This window comes from Xenopus laevis, chromosome 7S (genome assembly GCF_017654675.1).
Source record: "Xenopus laevis strain J_2021 chromosome 7S, Xenopus_laevis_v10.1, whole genome shotgun sequence".
Lineage (NCBI taxonomy): Eukaryota > Metazoa > Chordata > Amphibia > Anura > Pipidae > Xenopus > Xenopus laevis.
Genome location: NC_054384.1, coordinates 20,253,512 through 20,272,187, shown reverse-complemented (window position 1 = coordinate 20,272,187; position 18,676 = coordinate 20,253,512). Strand labels below are relative to the sequence as shown.

The 18,676-nt window shown below is 39.8% G+C and overlaps 1 protein-coding gene across 1 annotated transcript; it reads right to left on the bottom strand.

The window, feature by feature from the left end:
• Nucleotides 1–10: 10 nt before the first annotated feature.
• Nucleotides 11–16,700, bottom strand: dpcd.S (deleted in a mouse model of primary ciliary dyskinesia S homeolog). Its single transcript, NM_001098695.1, has 6 exons — nt 16,484–16,700; nt 7,636–7,716; nt 7,415–7,539; nt 6,307–6,440; nt 2,057–2,159; nt 11–185 (listed from the first exon to the last, which is right to left on the bottom strand). Exons 1-6 carry the CDS (start codon nt 16,545–16,547, stop codon nt 81–83), a joined length of 612 nt encoding a protein of 203 aa, NP_001092165.1. The 5' UTR covers nt 16,548–16,700; the 3' UTR covers nt 11–80.
• Nucleotides 16,701–18,676: the final 1,976 nt, after the last annotated feature.

Below are 18,676 nucleotides of genomic sequence, written 5' to 3'. Positions count from 1 at the left end.
ATACAGATACTTTTTTTTTACATTTATATATTTTTTCCTGCATTTAAAATTCTACATAAAGAGCTTATGGTTCTGTACAGTCACTGGGTTTTACACTCCACGTCCCCGTCAGTAGTCGCCTTCATAGATTTCACTTCTCTCTGCAGCTCTTCTTCTATTGACAGGATTTCCTTGGGCTTCTCATACTGAGGACAAGAGAGACTGGGAGTTATTATGAGACAGTTAAATGTACAGCTGAATTGCACTGAAATGACTCTCACTCTCTTCTACATAGTTACAGACTGGGAATCCCCAAATGGTGAGCAGTGAACTATGACTTACTAAATAACACAACTAAACGTGGCCATGACTCCACACATATTATCATTATATTATTGAATTTTCGTACAATATTCAGTGCATGTATGGTGGGAGAGGAGTCGACAGATATCGGCAGAAGACTTGGATATTGATCGATCGGGCTGGACGGAAAACTTTGATTGGTTGCCTTTGAAGGCACCAGAACATCAGCCATTGTTAGAGCTGAATCGTCAGATACAGGTAGAATTCTATCGTTTCTATATGTATCTCTGAACATTCAGCTATTCACGTGTGTATTGAAATGAATGATCTTTTCCAAGAAAGATTGTAATTGTTATGGCCACCATTACTAGATATACCTCTCTAGAAGAAAAGACTATGTAGATGATATCTGACAAGTTCAGTTCTTTGATATATAATCATTTTCCTACAAGCCTGTGCTCCATGTATCTCCTACCCAGCTGAAGACCCTTTCATGGCAGCTTGTGAATATACAGGTGTCCGGAAATCCATTATCCAGAAAGCTCCGAATTACAGAAAGGCTGCCTCCCACTGACTCCATTATAATCAAATAATCCACATTTTTAAAAATGATTTCCTCTTTCTCTGTAATAATAAAACAGTAACTTGTACTTGATCCAAACCAAGATATAATTAATCTTTATTGGAAGCAAAACCAGCCTATTGTGTTTATTTAATGTTTCTAGTAGACTTAAGGTATGAAGATTCAAGTTATGGAAAGATCTGTTATTCTGAAAACCCCAGGTCCCGAGCATTCTGGATAACAGGTCCCATACCTGTAACATATTTCATAAACACTGTATATATATATATATATATATATATATTACAGAAAGCCCGTCTCCCATAGACTCCATTATATCAATCCACATTTTTTTAAAATAATTTCCTTTTTCTCTGTAATAATAATAATAATAATAATAATAATAATAATAATAAAACAGTAGCTTGTACTTGATCCTAACTAAGATTTAATTCATCCTTATTCATAGGAAAACCAACTTTTATTTAATGTTTACAGTACTAGTAGACTTAAGGTATGAAGATCCAAATAACAGAAAGATTCGGCCGAATTTAAACGACCCGAAAACTCGAATCAAATTAGATTCGAATTTATTCAAACTCAATACAAATTTGATCAAACTCGATTCAAGCTTTTTCTCCAAAAAAAACCCAAAACTTTAATGTCAGGAAGGCTGCAAACATCTCCAAATTGATCCCTAGACCTCTCCCATTGACTTATACAGGAATTCGACAAGTTTTAGGTGGTGAATAGGCGAATTTGAATTCTTAAAAGGCCAGGTATGATAAATCTTCAAAATTGAATTTAACATTTTTAAAAAACTGAAATTGAGTTTGGATAATTCCCTAGTTGACATTTTTGACCATAAAAAAATTCAAAACTTCGAATTTTCAATTCGACCCTTAATAAATCTGACTGATAATGAATGCTTATTGGAAACAAAACCAACCTATTGGGTTTATTTAGACTTAAGGTATGAAGATCCAAATTATGGAAAGATCCGTTATTCTGAAAACCCCAGGTTCCGAGCATTCTGGTAAAAAGTCACATACCTGTATTATAATTAAGTACTCTCCGTTGAAAAAATATGAGGATATCAGACAACTTATAATATCTTTATAATTTTACAGTAGGGGGTACATTATTCACTATATATATATATTGCATCTGCATTTCCTCTGTTAGGTAATGACGCTGGGGAGCAGTACTTACTGTGACAACTAACGTGTTATTGGCATGGGCAAAACTGATTGCGTTTTCATTCAGGTCAAGGTGGCATCTGTCCAGGTCGGGAATAGAAAACTTTTTATAGTATCTGTAACAACAAAGAGGCAAAGGACTATTTACTTCCAATTCCCATTCCATAGTGTTTCCAATGGGTAACTCAGAGTAAAATGGTAGAACACTTGTGCATATCTCACCTGTTCCCGGTAAATCTGGGGCTCCTGTAGGAACCGGGAAATATAAATGCGGCTGAGCAACATGCCACCCCTAAAAATGTGCTGCCCTGGGCCTTTGTGGCCTTGTCAACAATCCAGGCCTGGGCTTAACTAAGTTAATTAAATACAATTGAATAAATAATTCACATTTTGGCTAGGACAGCTCCCACTAACTACTACACGGCTTCCCAAGCTTTTAGTTTTCAGAAAAAAAAAAGAGAAGTGCTGAGCACTAGAACCCGCCTGTCCCCGGCAGAGATTAAAGTGTTCAGTGATTGGCTTCTTGTGGGATTCCATAAAGGTGACAGTCTTGGATAATAAGGGAGATGTCAAAGGTTAAATAGCAGAGATTAGATGGACACAAAGACATGTTTAAGAAGTGTTAACTCCTCAGCCATAGATAAAAAGGGTATAGAGAGGAGACGGCTTTACTGAGTGTTGGGAGGGTGTGATAGAGACTTGTCCCACGGAGGAGAATTACCTGAATGAATGGGACATACCTAGGGGAAAATTTACTATTGGTCGAATATCGAGGGTTAATTAACCCTCGATATTCGACCCTCCACGTTAAATCCTTCGACTTTGAATATCAAAGTCGAAGGATTTAGTGCAATTCGTTTGATCGAACGATCGAAGGAATAATCGTTCGATCAAACAATTAAATCCTTCGAATCGAACAATTCGAAGGATTTTAATCCATCAATCGAACGATTTTCCTTCGATCCCAAATTGCTTAGAAAGCCTATGGGGACCTTCCCCATAGGCTAACATTGGTGCTCGGTAGGTTTTAAGTGGCAAAGTAGGTGGTCGAAGTTTTTTTTAAAGAGACAGTACTTCGACTATCGAATGGTCGAATAATCGAACGATTTTTAGTTCGAATCGTTCGATTCAAAGTCGTAGTCGAAGGTGCCAAAAAATACTTCGAAGTATTTTTTATTCTAATCCTTCACTCAAGCTAAGTAAATGTGCCCCCTAGTGTTGATACACAATGTAACTATGGGGTGTATATATATATATATATATATATATATATATATATATATATATATATATATATATATATATATATATATATATATCCCATTATCAATATAATGAGACATTTTGTGCATACTGCTACTGAAAAATGCCTTACCCTTTAAACAAAACAGGGATTGTTTGTCCATATATTGCAATGTATTTAAGCTGGCCAACTACATCAAAGTCACCCCATTATACATTTTACACAGGGACAACAGTTCCCATACCTGTATTTAAAAATTCATAAAATTGGCAAGCAAAGCATTTTACATAGGAATCAGTTGTGCATGTGTATGTTTTGCTCCTCTTTTATGGCAATACATTTTCTCCTAATTATTGTTCAATACACTCCAGTTAAATTAACAGCTCAATCAGAGGAGCATCAACATCTGCTGTTTGCTAAACAACGCAAGTCTCGTTGATCCCCTTAAATCCTGATGTTCGGTGACTTGACTGTCCGATGACAGAGCTCCTCTGAATTGGCTCACGTAGGTGGAGAGTTGGGGGGCTATTGTGTGTGTAAGTGTGCTGCTCTTCAGTGAGTGGGAGGAAGGATGAGAAAATAAACAAGTGTGGCCTTTTTGTTGAAATGGAAGGTTAACAAGGTCGTGCCATCCTTGTAAAGGAGAGAGAGGAAAGAGCTCACATTAAGTAGGGAAAAGGGAGCAGCTTGATGGCCAACTCAGTAAAGCAACATACAGTTCCAGATGAACCAGCTTTGTCCACACTGTAAACCAGATCTTCCTCCTATGCATCTCCAGGGGGTAGTAATTCTCTACTAGAGCTGGTCAGCTTGTGCATGATGGCACTTTATTGAACATATTGCTACAGGATTATTTAATACATTTGGACTTCTAATATATCTAAAAAATGAGAATGCCTTTTATATAGTAGTAAGGAAACTTGTTGTCTTTACCATACTGGCACCTATGGGCAAACTCTCTATACATTCTCTATTTTGTAGATATATGCATTATATTATGATCCATAGACTTATTCATAGGATATGTCAGTATATATAATAGGATCCATTATCCAGAATGCTTGGGACAAGGGGTTTAAGGAATCTCAAGCATTCTTGATAATAGATCCTAGACCTGTAGAAGAAAAATACATGCACGTAAAATTAGTTCTAAAATATAAAACAGAGACTAATGGCATTCATTATGTCAATAAGTTAGATTGAAGAGAGTGAAGTTAGAGATCACCACAGTCCACTAATGTGAAATTCCGCCACTCTCCATTTTTACTATGGGAACTTTCAATTTCACCCATTGATAAATACTCTTTTAACAATCCCATAGAAATGAATGGAGAGTTGTGTAATTTCACTTCTAGAGGACTGTGGCGATCTCTAACTTCACTCTCTGATAAATAGACCCCTATGTGTATGTAACCCTTTCGACACCCCTTTGTCCGTGTTACACTCCACGTGTGGCGCTTAACTGATGACACGGGACAAACCTGAGCCACTCCGCAGTGGTATGGGGGGGGGAGACCTGGTACTTACTAGCGCAGTGCCTCCACCTAGTGGGATCTGGGAATGCACCTATAGGTACCAGTTAACCAAAGAGATATCCCACTGCTCTGTCGGGATATTTTGGTGAAAGTTTACCATTTGATAAATAAGCCACTAAAAATAGCTAATAGAGAGCAACTGAAGATCATTCTGTGGTGGGCTCTAGTTTCACTCTTTGATAAATGTACCTCACTGTGTGGGACTGTGCACCATTTTCTAACCAATAAACCTGTCTTGATCTGATTATTTTACAACAGACAGGGCCACAATCTTCTAAATACTGAACAACATACCAGCAATGATCTAAAGTCCATACTCCTTTCGCTTATGTGCTGCCATATTAGTTGTCACAGCAAAGGTACTACTGACAGTAGTTGTTCGGATCAGTATGAATAACTGAAAAAGAGTTGCAGGCCCTCCGTGCAGAAGTACTTTCAGTTGAAACAGCACAGAAGATTCAGTTCATGTCTGTGACATGATTTTGGCATCCTCCCTTTCTCAAGTAAGGTAAATATTTGAGTAAATGGGCAGTAAAGCAAAAAGGTATGTGGAAATAAAAGCAGACTAAGAGGTACAAGGCAATACAGAAAGAATTCCCAGGCGTTACATTTTTTTCCAATTTATAGGAATTAACCAGTGAGCATATTTAACTAATTTGATGAATGTGCCATTTCTTCTGAATGTGTTTGGCTAATTTAAGCAGTTCATTTTAAAGTAGCACTGAGCGCCTGAATTAATAATCCCTGTTACAAATTGCATGCCGGATCGGTTTTTCAAGGGGAAGAAAACAAATGTTTAAATAGGAAAGTTTCTTCATGAGTGGTATGCATTGGTACCACCTGTATTTAAAAAAAACAATACATGATAAATCAGTCCCTTAGGGTCCTGACACACGGGACACTTAGTTGCCCAGTGGGGAAAAATTTCCACGGGTTATGAAGCTCCCTACAATACTTAACCATTCACTTTCACTGGAATCACTGCATCCCTAATAAATGTCTGAAAATGCAAAAGGGGCGTTTTGGATCAACTACTTGGGGTGTAAAACACATAACATGTGGCCATTCCAACGAATGTGAAGAGGCAAGTATTGTCGGGCTATTTACTACCCGTGGGAGAGATTTCCTACTGGGCAATGTGAGTGAGTAGTGAGTCGTTTACTTATATTGGTCTCTGCTGACTTGGTTGTATGAGGTACCTGATTTTATCTAGTAAGAGATAACTAACTAATCCATAGCTGGAAATTGGACTGATCTGTCAGTATATCTGCCGCATCAGGTATTGCTGGAAATGTATGGGCTAATTGATGGCAAGTAAGTGCTTAAACTGATATTCATTCAGAAGTCTGTTCCCACAGGAGAGTACTTGTCTAAGTTTGAGTGACTTTTATGCAATGATGGAGACATCACAAGGAATTCAGTTACCCGAGCCGTATCTAAGTGCAAATCAGAGGGAGAGTTTCATGGGCTTAGCATTTTGCTTACTTTTTGTTTGTAGTTCGTATAATGCAGCAGCGGTCCTTTTTATCCACAGTAACACTATACACTTCTTTTGGATAAGGCAGGTTGCGGATTCTCCACTGGAAGCTACTTTTTGTGTCTTTTCTTGTGAAAGTGGGCTGAGGATAAAAGAAAAATCACATGATATAAGCTAAAACGCAGTTACTCTTCACACAGTTGATATATTTGTTAATTTACTGTAAAACCACTACTGTAAAGTGCTGCGTAACATGCTGTCATGATTAAATGATGAGGATATGTTCATTTTTTATTGTGTGCTCTGTGCACATTATAAAAGAATATCATTCAACAAACAAGATATACCATCACGGATGGCACCTTTGTCAGCATATATTACTGGCCAGTACTTGAGAGGAAATTCGGTGGCAGGGTTTTCACTATGGTGGAAGGTATTGGAAAGATCAGGGGCAGGTACCAGAGCAATGAATATTGTGGGAGTGGGTATTGGGTTGATCAAGGGCTTATGGGGCAGGTTAGTGGAGAATTACATTGCAAGAAGGTGGGGGATAGAGAAGGAATTCCAAATTTTACTAAAAGTAAATTGCAGGTAAATGTGTTATACTGCTCCAGGGTTTTACTAGTGCAGTCATCCCCAACCAGTAGCTCGTGAGCAACATGTTGCTCTCCAACCCCTTGGATGTTGCTCTCAGTGGCCTCAAAGCAGGTGCTTATTTTTGAATTCCAGGCTTGGAGGCAAGTTTTGGTTGCATAAAAATTAAGTATAGTGCCAAGCAGAGCCTCGTGTAGGCTTGCAGTGCACATAGGGGCTACCATATAGCCAATCACAGCCCTTATTTGGCACCCCAAGGGACTTTTACATGCTTGTGTTGCTGCCCAGCTCTTTTTACATTTGAATGTGGCTCACAGGTAAAAAAGGTTGGGGACTCCTGTAATACTGGCTCATTGGTTGAGTCACTGAACTACCAGTCAAGTGGCAAACTTTAAATGCCATTATCTGATGCTTTTAATAATTACTGCTTGTGCCCTTACTTTCATGCATATTAATTCATCAGTAGGAGCATAGTAACAACACACATTTTCATGAAGGTGAAAGCAATTTATTGATGCTTACATTTGAGCTGCTTTCCTTCAGAAAATCAGGTTGAATAGTCCCAGCACCTGGCAGCGGTGGATCACCCACTTCAATCTGCCACTGACCATATGCCCCAAGGCCAGACTTCTGCCGCCATTTCCTAACTTGAAAGAAAAACAAAATAATAAATTGTGAGCACACGCAATTATTTTAAGCAAAGAAACAGAGCTAATGATAGTTGTAGAAGTAAAGCAGGATACCTATTAGTTCATGTGACTTTGCATCATATTCCTCTGCCATTTCCTTGCCGTCAGTAAACAAAAAATGAACTTTTCTTCTTCCTAGAAAAAAAAAAGTAAAATCTTTGTTATAAATGTGTTGAGAAGTAGAGAAGAGGGACTAGTGGAATAATGCAGAAAATATTCAAAATATAAATATTATAAGTTATTGGAATAAAATGCATCAATAAAAAAAATGAGAGTCTAAATAGTATAAAGAAAAGTAAAACAAAACAAAAGCTACACAGACTCATTGCCTGGCGAGCCAAGATGCACTGATTGTTATGATTAGTTAGTATAATTGTCTTTCATACTCCAGGTCTGCCAGGACATAATAAACACAAACAATATTTAAAGAATGAGATCACAAGAGCAAGGAAGTGACCACTAGAGGCCTGAATAGGCATTGAATTACAGGTATGGGTCCTGTTATCCAGAATGCTTGGAACCTGGGGTTTTCCAGATAAGGGATCTTCATACCTGAAGTCTACTACATCTTAGTTTAAGTCAAGTACGAGCTACTGTTTTTATTATTACAGAGAAAAAGGAAATCATTTTCAAAAATGTGGATTATTTCATTATAATGGAATCTATGGCAGATGGCGTTTCTGTAATTTGGAGCTTTCTGGATAACGGGTTTCCGGATAACGGATACCATACCTGTACATACTGCCGGTTTTAACAGCTACTGATAAATGCAGCAGGTTTCAACACTCTATAATCTATATCATGGCAATAAAAAGGAATTGGGTTTATCCATTTTACATTAATGTTTTTTAGTATTTAGTGGTTTCTTATAGGGATGCACCGAATCCACTATTTTGGATTCGGCCGAACCCCCCCGAACCCTAATTTGCATATGTAAATTAGGAGTGGGAAGGGGAAATTTTTTTTTTACTTCCTTGTTTTGTGACAAAAAGTCATGTGATTTCCCTCTCTGCCCCTAATTTGCATATGTAAATTAGGGTTCGGATTCGGTTTGGCCGGGCAGAAGGATTCGGCCGAATCAGAATCCTGCTGAAAAAGGCCGAATCCTGGCCGAATCCCGAACCGAATCCAGGATTCGGTGCATCCCTAGTTTCTTATTTAAATTAACAGTTGCTAGGGAGCAACCTCATATGATATTAATGACTTCCATTTAGTCCTTACCCCAACCAACATTTAACCTCAAGCTGTGCTTGACACAAGCAGCCAAGGTGTGTGTAAAGGAAAATAAATGTGTAGAACAGATATCTACAATATATTTTTTTTTTTTAAAGTAATCATTTCTAGCCTGAATCCCTCAATGTAAATACTACAACAATTCCATTTATTGCCCTAAACCTGATTTAATTTTTATGTAAACTGTAATTGTAAATCACAGCTCTGCAGACTGATATTTACATTGTTTGTATCCTAGAACAGATATCTACAATATTTTTTATTCAGTAATCATTTCTAGCCTGTATCCCTCAAGCTCGTGCTGAGCTGCAACTGCCAGCACCCTCCGATAACTTTCTATAAAAATGCTACAAAAATGACATTTATTATCTCTTAATTCAACAATTGCATAGAACATTTACTTATGCTATTGAAAGTGGTTCACTTCCCCCCTCCTTTTATGAGGCGGCTATAGTTCTAATCGCCAAGGAAGGTAAAGACCCAGAATACTGTGACTCGTACCGGCCCATCTCACTTATTAACACCGATGTTAAAATCTTCGCAAAAATCTTGGCCACTAGGTTGGCGAAGGTAATCACCTCTATTATACACCCCGACCAAACTGGCTTTATGCCTGCCAAATCCACCAGCACTAACCTTAGGAGAGTATTCACCCACCTTCAAACGAGTCATACCAATGGGGGCTCCAGAATTATGGTATCGCTCGACGCCACAAAGGCGTTCGACTCAATCGAGTGGCCATTCCTTTGGGAGGTGATGCGGCAGTTTGGGTTTGGGAGAAACTTTCTCACCTGGGTCCAGCTTCTGTACTTAAAACCCACGGCGACAGTGAGGATTAATAATTCGCAATCCCCCCCTTTTTCACTTGCTCGGGGAACCCGCCAGGGTTGCCCCCTATCCCCCCTACTATTCGCAATTGCTATTGAGCCCCTCGCAATTATTCTTCGTACGAACCCGAGAGTTATAGGGCTTAAATATGGCCAACTGGAAGACAAACTGGCCCTATATGCAGATGACCTGCTGCTCTTCCTAGAGAATCCCTATGGGGCTTTACAGGCGGCCTTTCAAGATATTGAGAAATATGGGACTTTCTCAGGTTTGATAATAAACAAAACCAAGTCAGTCATACTCCCAATAGACCCGGTTTTGGCTCCATCTCCCTCAACCCTTGACCTCCAGTGGGTCTCCAGCTTCAAGTACCTAGGCATAACTATCTCCCCAGTTACCTCTCTCTACTCCAAGAACAACCTTGTCCCTGTTATCAAACACTTTAAAGAGGCATCCTTGGTTTGGTCCAGGCTGCCTATTACTCTCTGGGGCAGAGTAAACCTTTTTAAAATGATATACTTGCCTAAAATGCTATATAAACTTCACAATTCCCCAGTGTGGATTCCAGAGGATACCTTTCGCAAAATAAACTCACTGCTGGTTTCCTTTCTATGGGCTAATAAGTCTCCTCGCATTGCATGGCGCTCTCTCACGGCCCCAGTCATCAAGGGTGGCCTGGGTCTGCCGCATCTCCGCCACTACTATATGGCTAGCCAAATGCACCACCTCCACTGTTGGATACATAGCGATGTAGATGATAGGGCTCTACTCCTACTTGCTAATAGAATTGGTTCACTGGAAGCCATTCAACACCTGCCATATAGACAACTGACTGATTATGAGGACTATCCAACCACTGTCTCTACCCCATTCAAGGCCTGGAGGATGGCCTGTGCAAATGCAGGGCATAAACCCCCACTAATATCACCATACCTGCCTCTATGGCGTAACTCCAACCTGCCCCATTTACAAAGCATACCAGATTTTCATTATTGGCCGATGTTGGGCCTTAAAGTCCTTGGTGATGTATTGGTGGACCAAACTTTCCCTACCTTTCTGCAACTTAAAGAAAAGTTGAAGGCCCCCCACCTCCAGCTATACAGATATTTCCAACTTAGGCATGCCTTTAGGGCACAATTCAACACTTCACCTATTACCTATGCCAATCCCACAGTGGAGGTGATCCTGCATAACCCGGAACGTAAGAAATTAACCTCAAGGTTATACCATGCATTGATGGCTAAGATGCCCTCCCCTTTCGATAGAGCTAAAAGTCGTTGGCAACAATCCATTCCCAATCTTAGCGATGAACAATGGGATGAAGCCACTGACTCCCTTTATGACGGCTTGATCTCTCTCAGAGATAGACTCATACAGTACAAGTTCACCCACCAAATATATATCACACCTGCCAGAATGATGAGGATGGGCAGGCAGGGGACCAACCTCTGTCCCAGATGTCAAGAACCCATGGCGTCCTTCTTACATCTTGCGTGGCAATGCCCGCCCATACAGAATTTCTGGAAGCAGGTCACTCAGTACCTAGCTGAGAATCTTGAACTACCGAGTATATGCTCCCCAGAAGTATGCCTATTAGGTCTAGTGGATGAATTATTGCCATTGAACAGGTCAAGGACACTCATGAGAACGTTGTTATTTTATGCTAAAAAGTTGGTGGTGATGGGCTGGATGGGAAATAATACCCCTACTATTACTGCCTGGACCAATTTGATCAATAAAAATTTACCATCTCTCAAGCTTATATACATAGCCCGTGGCTGCCCGTCAAAATTTGAAAGGGTCTGGAACCCCTGGCTCGATGTCAACCTAGTTGATATGCCCTGCTAACTCTGTTGCTAGTTAGAAGACCTCTGTCCCTACACTGCAGGGGCAATGCCATAGTAAATCACTACATTTACACTGTGTCTACCGTGCTTTTGTGAATGTGCAGGGTTTAAAACCTTGAGTAATATGTAACCTGGAACTGAACCGTAAGTTGTGTACTTTTTTTTTTTTTTTTTTTCCCCCTTCTTCTTTTGTACCCCTCCCCTGAAACTTAATAAATAAAATCTTTAAAAAAAAAATGACATTTATTGCCCTAAACCTAAATTAATTTTAATGTAAACTGTAGTTGTAACGACCCCTTAATAAGGCCAGGGGCCCAAGGCAAACTGCCTTGACTGCCTGGACTGAAACAATCCATTGCTAAATTCCTCCTGCTCAGGCAAGAGATTCATTAGGGTGGGGATTTTGTTAGTGTCTGCAATGCAGCCGGCACTGCCTGGTAAAGAGAAATATTGGCATGCTGCATTACTAGCAATCAATATATATACATATCTTGTCTGTACTGTATGGAAATGAGCACTCTCATATATTTATTTGGCTAAATATGCTCATGAAAATGAATTTACAATGTGATCGATGGTGCAGGACTACTAAACTTATACTTTTATGAGCCACTTACTGCACTATGCTCTGATACTGAATATACCCATATGTGTGTTCCCTGAGTAATGATGCTGAGAATAGACATAAATGTAGTTGAATCATTTACTATAGTCATCAATTAGAATTAGTCTGTTGCCTCTATTACGATTTTACTTTCTATAAATACAGAGTGAGCGATAATCTGACTTCCCAGCTGTAAAGCTGAATTATACAGGGTACCTTTGCTTTATACAGGGGTGTATCCTGGGTTCTGATATTCTGTTATTCATTTAAACATGCTGAACTGGCAGCAGCTGGACACTTTTGTACAAGTGTAAGGCCACAGAAATATACCAACACTGTGTATTTAAGTATAGGTGTTCACTTATCATCAGGCCCTGACTGACAAACTGGGGATTTTGGCAAATGCCAGAGGGGATGCTAAAGACATGCACTATATATTGGGTTGGTGGGGGAGGCTGTTTGAAATGTCGGGGCCTATTTTAAATCCCAGTTCAGACATGCTTACAATCCACACCAACTACAGACTTTAGTAGAGCTAGGACAGCCCAGAGAACTGGAAGTGTGGAACACTTAGGGGCATATTTATCAAGGGTCGAATTTCCAATTGAAAAAAACTTCAAAATACGAATTCAAAAAGACCAACCATTTTTTTTTGGTAGAATAGGTCCGTTTTCTATCAAATAGCTCCGTGTTCGGCCGAATTCAAATCGTTCGAATCGAAGGAATAGCACATTCAATCAGATTCGATTAGAAGTTTTTCCCAAAAAGACCTTGGATTTTTCAAAGTCCACCAATTGACTCCAAATAGGTCCTAAGGGGTCCTCCATAGGCTAAATGGTAGAATTTGTAAAGAGAGAGTACATGATGAATTTTGATATTCGAATTTTCATATTTTTTTCAAATTCTTAATGAATTTGGACTATTCCCTAGTCGAAGTACACAAAAAATAGCTCGAAATCCGAATTTTTTTTCATTTGAAAATTCACCTCAACCTTTGATAAATCTGTCCCTTATAGTGTAGGTTTAAATGCGCTATCTGTCCTTTATTCAGTATATATTGTATTTATGTTACAGAGACTGTGAATCAAGCCAAAGGTCTAATTTTCTAAAACCCTGGTCAAATCTGCAACTGAACTGTAACCAACTGCAACCATCAAATAGTTTGGTAACATATGCTCCCACAGTGCATATAAGATCATTGCCCAATAGCTAATACTTATTAAGAGGCCCCTGCTGTTGATGTTACCCAAGCCTATATTTGAACATTTAGAGGCACATTTATAAAAAGGTCGAATTTCGAATTTATGTGTGTTTTTTTAAAACTCCCATGAAATGAATTCGATTTGAATTAAAAAAAAAAAAAAAAAACTTGTTTTAGCAACTCAATTCTGATTTTTTTCTCCGAAAAAAACTTGAATGTCAGGAAGGCTGCAAACATCACCAAATCGAGTTTGGATATTTTACTATTCGAATTTGGATCCGGCGCTGGGCGACAAAACGCACGCATCAAGTCGGATGCGACAGGAACAAGGTAAGTAATATAAAGTCCGACTTTATATGACTCACCTTGTTCCTGTCGCATCTGACTGCACACATACACTACGGTTGCTACATCAGTTGGAAATTCAGGGACACTTCTAGAAAACCTAGTAGTTTGATGTCAATGCAATCAATGCAGCCCTACAACATGCATTTATTAAATGCGTCCCAGAACTTTCAAGTGATCTGGTAACTGTAAAGAGTGCAATACATATACACAACGGAGTGTTATTCAGTAACACTTGACTGTAGTCAATGCTGTTTCAAAGCGTGTGAATTATAATAGGCCCCATAATCCACCTTGTCTCTTAAAGGATAACTAAAGCTAAACTAAAGAAGTAGACTAGAAATATTGCACTTTATGTTTTGGCCTTCTTTCCCAGCCGAAGTCAAACACAGCCCTTTAGCAGTAAAGATCTGTGCCTCTGAATATACCCCAGTAGCTCCCTATCTTCCTTTCTGCTGATTCACTGGTATGCACTGTGTGTCCTTTATTGTGTGTCCTGCTGTAAATCAGTTTTGGTTATGTGCCTATGCATTTGTAGAAGCTGAAAATGTGGCCCCAAACCAGTTTTCAAGCTATCAGCATTAATGGAGGGCCTTCACCTTTCAATTAACTTTTAGTATGTTATAGAATGACTTATCCTAAGCAATATTTCAACTTAACTTCATAATTTGTTTTTAATAGTTTTTTTTAAATATTTGCCTCTTTCTAGCTTTTAAATGGGATTCACTGACCCCTTCTAAAAACAAATGCTCTGTAAAGCTACAACTGTACTGTTATTTCTACTTTTTATTACTCATCCTTTTCTTCTAGTCCTCTCCCAGTCATATTCTGGTATCTTGTTCAAATCAGGGCATAGTTGCTAGGTTAATTTGGATCCTAGCGACCAAATTGCTTCAATTGCAAATTGAATAAAATGATAAATAGCGCAAAAACCCCAAATAATAAAAAATTAAAACCAATTACAAATTGTCTCAGAATATCTCTCTTTACATCATACTAAAAGTTAACAACCCCTTAAAGCTGCGAGCCCTGGACTTAATCACTGAAATAGTAAGGGCTCTTACTGACGAGCGGTTGTAGCTGCGCTCCCCTGCGTTCCATTTTTCTGCGTTCAGCCGCAGGGGAGCGCAGGAATAGGTTACGCTTTTTTCCAATGGGGCTGTACTCACACAGGCGCGTGTAGGCGCCGAAAGCAGGTTGAGACGCAACATACTGCATTTTTCCTGCGTTTGGGGCCTACACGCACCTGTGTGAGTACAGCCCCATTGGAAAAAACAATGCGTCTATTCCTGCGCTCCCCTGCGGCTGAACGCAGAAAAACGGAACGCAGGGGAGCGCAGCTACAACCGCTCGTCAGTAAGAGCCCTAATGGTTGTTTGCAATAACACTTGCAGCAGGGCCAGACCAGCTCATTTAAGCAATTAGCAATTAATCAGGGTTGCCAGGTTGGCGGGTTTCCAGCCAAATTGGGCTACTAATTTAAAGCCTAGGCGGGTTTTGAAAGTACAAACTAGCCACTAAACAGATTCGGGCTACTTTTTGGGCCTTTGGCTGGTTTGTACTTTGGAAACCAGCCAAAGTTTTTTATTGCCCTAATGTGCCAAGCCTGCGTCTTCCAATGCATGTTGGGTAATGTCGTTTTGTTTTACAATTTGCAGACTGACAAGTTTGATGTAAGTTTAATGTAAGACTACAGTACCCAGCATGCAATGGGATGTTGGGAGTTACCAGATTTTGGGCTCTGTGCCCCAGTATAAGTATTTGGGGCCCCTATACCTCCTGGGCCCCCCTCTGTAGTTACGCCCCTGGTGACAGGCGAATCTGTCTCATTTAACTTCATGCAATCAGTGAAGATTTGAAAAAGGCGCATTTTCACATATTTCTTTTTTTCACTGCACATATTGTGCTAGTTTTGGGCTACATTTGAACAGACTCTTGGCTAGTTTTGGGTTGGTTTTGTAGCGGATTTCGGCTGGTTTTAAAAAATAGACCTGGCAATCCGTGCAATCAATGCAGCCCTCCTGAATAAATGCTTATGTATGCACACTATCCACTAGTCTATAGGAGTGTCAGTTTTATAGGTCACTCAGATGGCAAGATGATGGTGCTGCAGTGACTGGGGTCCAGGGTTCAACTCCAGCCAGGGAACTATCTGCTCGGTGTTTGTCTCTGTGTGGGTTCCACTTGCTGCTCCACATTCCTCCCACAAGCAAAATACATAAAGCAGACTGGCTACTGCATACCTCCCAACTGTCCCTTTTTCGGAGGGACAGTCCCTCTTTTGACAGCTCAACCCGCAGTCCCTCATTTGTACTGGAAAGTCCCTCTTTTCTCTGCACTGAACAGCCAGAAAAAGAAACAAAGTTTCTCACTTAATTGGCTTTTAGCAGAGAGCCCAGAACAGCTAACAGGTGCAAATAAGATACTTTGTAACAATTTTGAGACACAAAAACACAGTTTAGATAAGGAGAAATATTTTCAAACTTTCATAACCTGCCAAATTTTGTAAAACAAACATGGTAATTAGGGGGTGTGGCCACATAAAGGGGTGTGGTCACAAAAATTGCTGCACTACGTGCGGAAAACATTTTTTGTCCCTCTTTTTACTTCCAAAATGTTGGGAGGTATGCTACTGGCCATAGTATATATTTTTATATGACCGCAGTGAATAATGTTAAACTCTGTGAGCAGAGTAATAAAGTTATGGAACGATTAGAACAGAAAGTTCATGTTGGAAGATCCACATGAAGTAATGGTTATAACTATCCTTAAATCTCTATCTTTCCCTCAGAATAAAGTCCAAGCGGGGGTGCCCATATCACCACAGGAAGTTGGAACACTTACCATCCTGTAAAATGCACGTTTTCTGCGCAGCCTTCAGACTCTCCAACCAGCCCTGCAACGCCATCTTGAGAACCTGTCACACGCGGGGCAGCGTTGCTATAGCAACCCGAAGCTCACCGGCCTCTCGGGCAAATCTCCCTCAGTTGCCACGGTAACCCCGCCGACCGCGTTGTAACGCGCACACATAATCTATCTTGCAACCCACCATAAACTTTCACCGCCCCCAAAAGTACAATTGAGGTAACGGAGTATCAAAAATTCCCTGATTATTCGACTGATTAAACAGTGAGTTCCGGTGACGACTTCCGAGTCAACCGGATGCGGAAGTGACCCAATCAAAGGTCCGTGTATGTTTGTAGAGGTGGTGTTGAACGCTAGTGAGAGTGGGGAAAGCGGAGGTGGTGAAACCCTGTGCCCCATTCAGTGTCGGACTGGGACACCAGGGGCCCACCCAAAAACGTTGTTTATCTTCAAATTATTTGTGGTTCCTGAGTTATTTAAGGGATACTGTCTCTGGAAAATGTTTTTTTTTTCAAAATGCATAAGTTAATAGTGCTGCTCCAGTAGAATTCTGCACTGAAGCCCGTTTCTCAAAAGAACAAACAGATTTTTTAATACTTCATTTTGAAATCTGACATGGGGCTAGACATATTGGCAGTTTCCCAGCTGCCCCAAGTCATGTAACTTGTGCTCTGATAAACTTCAATCACTCTTTACTGCTGTACTGCAATCAACCCCCTCCCCCCCCCCCCCCCCCAGCAGCCTAACAACAGAACAATGGGAAGGTAACCAGATAACAGCTCCCTAACACAAGATAACAGCTGCCTGGTAGATCTAAGAACAACACTCAATAGTAAAAACCCATGTCTCACTGAGACACATTCAGTTACATTGAGAAGGAAAAACAGCAGCCTGCCAGAAAGCATTTCTCTCCTAAAGTGCAGGCACAAGTCACATGACCAGGGGCAGCTGGGAAATTGACAAATTTCAAAATAGTCAGTTTTCAAAATTGAATATAAAAAAATCTGTTTGCTCATTTGAGAAATGGATCTCAGTGCAGAATTCTGCTGGAGTAGCACTATTAACTGATGAGTTTTGAAAAAAAACATGTTTTCTGATGACAGGATCCCTTTAAGCTTTTTATTCAGCAACTCTGCAGTTTCAGCAGTCGGGTTGCTAGGGTCCAAATTAGCCTAGCAACTCTGCACTGATTCAAATAAGAGACTGCAATATGAATAGGAGAGTGACTAAATAGAAAGATGAGTAATAAAAAGTAGCAATAACAATAAATATATAGCTTTACAGAGGATTTGTTTTTAGATGGTGTCAGTAAGACAATTTGAAAGCTGAAAAAAATCCAAAGAAAAAGGCAAAGAACTAAAAAAACTATAAAACATCAATGATGAAGACCAGTTGAAAAGTTGCTTAGAATTGGCCATTCTATAAAATACTAAAAGTTAATTTAAAGGTGAACCACTCCTTTAAGATGGCCATATGGGAGTTAATATTGTCAGCATTCTCCGCTTCTCTTGCCAGTCGCCAGCCTATTGGCAGGGGCATGAGGTCAAAGTGATGATCTCCCCAACAAGTATCTGGTCTGGTTTGGTCAGGTAATAATAGTTCTGAATTGAAAGTGCCATCATGCAGGTGCTGCCTGCAGACACAGTCCTTTCCCAATGGGTCTGAACAGGTGGAAGGTATTGGCTGGAAATTCCATCAGGCAAGCCCAGCACACGGGTTTTCACACAATCATCAGATCTCATTTAAATGTATATCTCCACATAGGGTTACAAGGCAATACAATGTACACTTTTTAATCAGTCTTTTTTTTCTCATCATATTTGAAGTAGTTTGTGAAATGGCCTAATGTACTTAAACGCCTATTTCTAAAGAATTGAACAAAACCAAATGTTTGGGTACAGACTGGGAACCCACCTCACACAATACCATAAACCTATAAAATCACATATTTTACAATAAATGTATAAATAGGCATTTATGCAATATGCATTGCAATAACATTTTACAATAAATGCATGTTTTGGCAGTTGTGCTTATTTTTCTTTAAATAAAAACTTGTCGCATAATGTAAACTCGGGGGTTAACGTGTTCGCTGGATTTGCCAAAGTTGTAGCTTGCGCCCAACTCAGCATATGGATTTCAGCTAAAAAAAACCATAACATGAAATTTGTA

Bases quoted from the DNA above. Each gene is read 5' to 3' on its own strand.
- dpcd.S (NM_001098695.1), bottom strand. From the start codon at position 16,547: ATGGCGTTGCAGGGCTGGTTGGAGAGTCTGAAGGCTGCGCAGAAAACG. The intron at 7,717-16,483 runs GTAAGTGTTCCA...TTTTTTTTCTAG, and splicing joins AACGTGCATTTTACAGGATG to GAAGAAGAAAAGTTCATTTT. The intron at 2,160-6,306 runs GTAAGCAAAATG...TTGTTGTTACAG, and splicing joins ATACGAACTACAAACAAAAA to ATACTATAAAAAGTTTTCTA.